This window comes from Etheostoma spectabile, chromosome 17 (genome assembly GCF_008692095.1).
Source record: "Etheostoma spectabile isolate EspeVRDwgs_2016 chromosome 17, UIUC_Espe_1.0, whole genome shotgun sequence".
NCBI classification, from domain to species: Eukaryota; Metazoa; Chordata; class Actinopteri; order Perciformes; family Percidae; genus Etheostoma; species Etheostoma spectabile.
Genome location: NC_045749.1, coordinates 17,825,838 through 17,828,497, shown reverse-complemented (window position 1 = coordinate 17,828,497; position 2,660 = coordinate 17,825,838). Strand labels below are relative to the sequence as shown.

The following is a 2,660-nucleotide window of genomic DNA, read 5'->3' as shown; positions in this document are numbered from 1 at the left end:
ACCCACTCAGATCAGCTGGTATTCTGTCTATAATGGAGTAGTATAGAAATTTGTAAGTGACCCCAAACTTTTGACCGGTAGTGTATGTACCTGTACGTATCAAAAATCTGTTCAGTAAAATATTTTTGTAACTTAAAGAATTGCATAATTCTTTGCCCCTTGGAATGTTGTAATTTTGGCCTCCTAAAAAAATGCCATTTTTACGGTTCAAAATCATTTAGACATGTAACTCCTACAACCATGAAATTGACAGACTGGTGTATAAAGCATAAGCAGATGTCATATTTTCATGACTGGCCCTTGAAAATGGAAGAAAATTGCAAAATTTGTGGTTTTGGGGCTGTCCCCAAAAGTATATACATATGGACCTTTCCATACTTCCGGCTAAAAAATACACTATTTAATTGATGTACCAGATTTCAGGGGCTATTGCAATTTGTGTGATTTCCTTTCATGTTGTAATTAACATAAGAGGCGTACTATCTAAACCGACTTCCCGTGCATAGATCTGTATCGAGCAATGAAGACAATTTTCATGGTCCTAATTTCAATTCAATTTTCAATTCAATTTTATTTATAGAGTCAAATCATAACAGACATTATCTGAGGACACTCAACAGATAGAGGAGGTCTTCCTTTTAACAGGCAGAAACCTCAGGTAGAACTTGGGTCTCTGAGAGAGCAAAAATAATAGCAATAGCAGCAATGTCCACATCGCCATGCTTGCCATGACTTGGATTCTGATGATGTTAGAGCTCTTGAAATTTGGCAAAACCATCGAATACAGTATTTAAAATATTGTATTTATACGAGGTAATATGGACATTCCCATAAGTACCGTATATACTTTGGGAGACTGCTTTGGGCCCTGAAACCATATGTTTTGCAATTTTTCCATTTTCAAGAGCCAGCAATGAAAAATATGACATCTGCTTGTGCTTTTCCATTTGGATCTGGTGTACGCGGTTTTGTCCGTGTCCCCACCAAACATCATAGCTATAGGAGTCAGAGTTATATTTCTGAAGATATGGAACCCTAAAAATAGCTTTGAGGACTGTGCTACTACTATTATTAATTTTTCTCTCAGAGAACCAAGTTCTGTCCAAGGTTTCTGCCTGTTAAAAGGAAGTTATTCCTTGCCACTGTGCAATTATTCTTGGGGGAATTGTTGTTGGGAGGTGTGGTCTAGACCTCCTCTATGTGTAAAGTGTCCTAAGTGTCTGTTATGATTTGACACTATAAATAAAATTGAGTTGAAAATTAGGATCATGACAATTTGTGTTTCAGTTTGTCTTCATTGCTCAATACAGGTCTATGCATGGGTAGTCGGTATGGATAATACGCCTGATCTCATATTAATTGAAACATAAAAAGAAATCACATTTTCACCTTTGCTTGTGAGACTTGCCTTATGTAGGATTCAGTTTATGTTAAAGCCCCTGAAATTTGGTACATCAATCAAATATTGTTTCCAGCCGGAAGCATGGAAAGGTCTATATGTATATTTACTTTAGGGTACTGCCTGGGGCCCCAAAACAACTGGTCAAAACTTTTTTCAATTTTCAAGGGCCAGTAATTAAAAATATGACATCTGCTTGTGCTTTTCAATCATTTGGATCTAGTGTATGCTGATTTGTTTATGCCCCCACCAAATATCATGGCTGTAGATCCTCGAGTCTAGGAGTTATATTTCTGAAGATATTGAACCCTACAAATGGCTTCCTTCCTGACATATGTTTTGTTAAGTTGGTAAATTATACAGTTATCTATATATAAGAGTGCAAAAACTAATGCTATTCTATATGCATTTCTCAAAATATCCAGTCTTAAATTGCATTTACATAAAGTTTGAACTAAATCAAAAATATAAACAAACCCTATACCTGATTTGACACGGAATGACCCAATTCCCTCATTATAAAACGCACCAGGTTCTATGCCTTCTCCCATCAATACTACATAATTATGATACATTTCATCCCATCAGTTCATGAAAACAGTTTTCTCCAGTTTTCTTCCTCCTGTAGCAAACAAATACTTGCAAGAAAAAGTATTACGCAATTAGTTGCTGAATAAATAGTCTTGCTTGTGATGCTTTTGCTGTTTGAGTATTTCCTTGTAATACTCAGACAGTCCTATTGTTGCGACGCATATCTTTAAACATAGTATATGTACGAGTGCACTCTTCTAAGTCCTTCTTTAGTTTACTTGCTTCGGGTCTGTCTTCTGGCTTCCCACACAGCATTGACTTGATGATTTTGGTCTGCAACAAAAACGACAAAACAAACGACTATTGTCATCTCCATGATATCAATAAATGCTGCTAGTGTCTTGGAGGCTCCACTTAACTGTATTTCCCTCAAGCGGACTTTACCATGGCTACAAAGTAAATCTTTTCTTAATACAGTCCACTGTCCTGCTGATATTTAATGTTTTTATTAAATTACTGTATACATCGCACACCAACAGTCCTGTTTTGGATCCATTGAGGCTTCACAAATGAACCGTTGTAACAGTGCAAACCCCTAAATTTTACAGTATGTGCATGTATGCATGTATGTATGTACTGTATGTATTAACAGTAAGTATGCACATGTATGGTTAGGGTTAGCCAAAAGTTTGGGGTCACTTTAGAAATTTCCATTGCACTCCATTGTAGA

At 36.4% G+C, this 2,660-nt stretch overlaps 1 protein-coding gene across 3 annotated transcripts in view; it reads right to left on the bottom strand.

The window, feature by feature from the left end:
- The window catches only part of eif2ak2 (eukaryotic translation initiation factor 2-alpha kinase 2), a 50,654-nt gene that overhangs the window by 37,099 nt on the left and 10,895 nt on the right, over positions 1-2,660 (bottom strand). For 2 of the 3 annotated variants that reach the window (XM_032541585.1, XM_032541584.1), the window contains one exon: positions 1,275-2,263. The exons of the other annotated variant lie outside the window; for it this stretch is intronic. In XM_032541585.1, coding sequence (XP_032397476.1) covers positions 2,126-2,263 — 138 coding nt within the window. In that variant the 3' untranslated portion in view covers positions 1,275-2,125. Of the gene's footprint in view, positions 1-1,274; positions 2,264-2,660 lie in introns of those variants that run through there. 3 annotated transcript variants of the gene reach the window in all.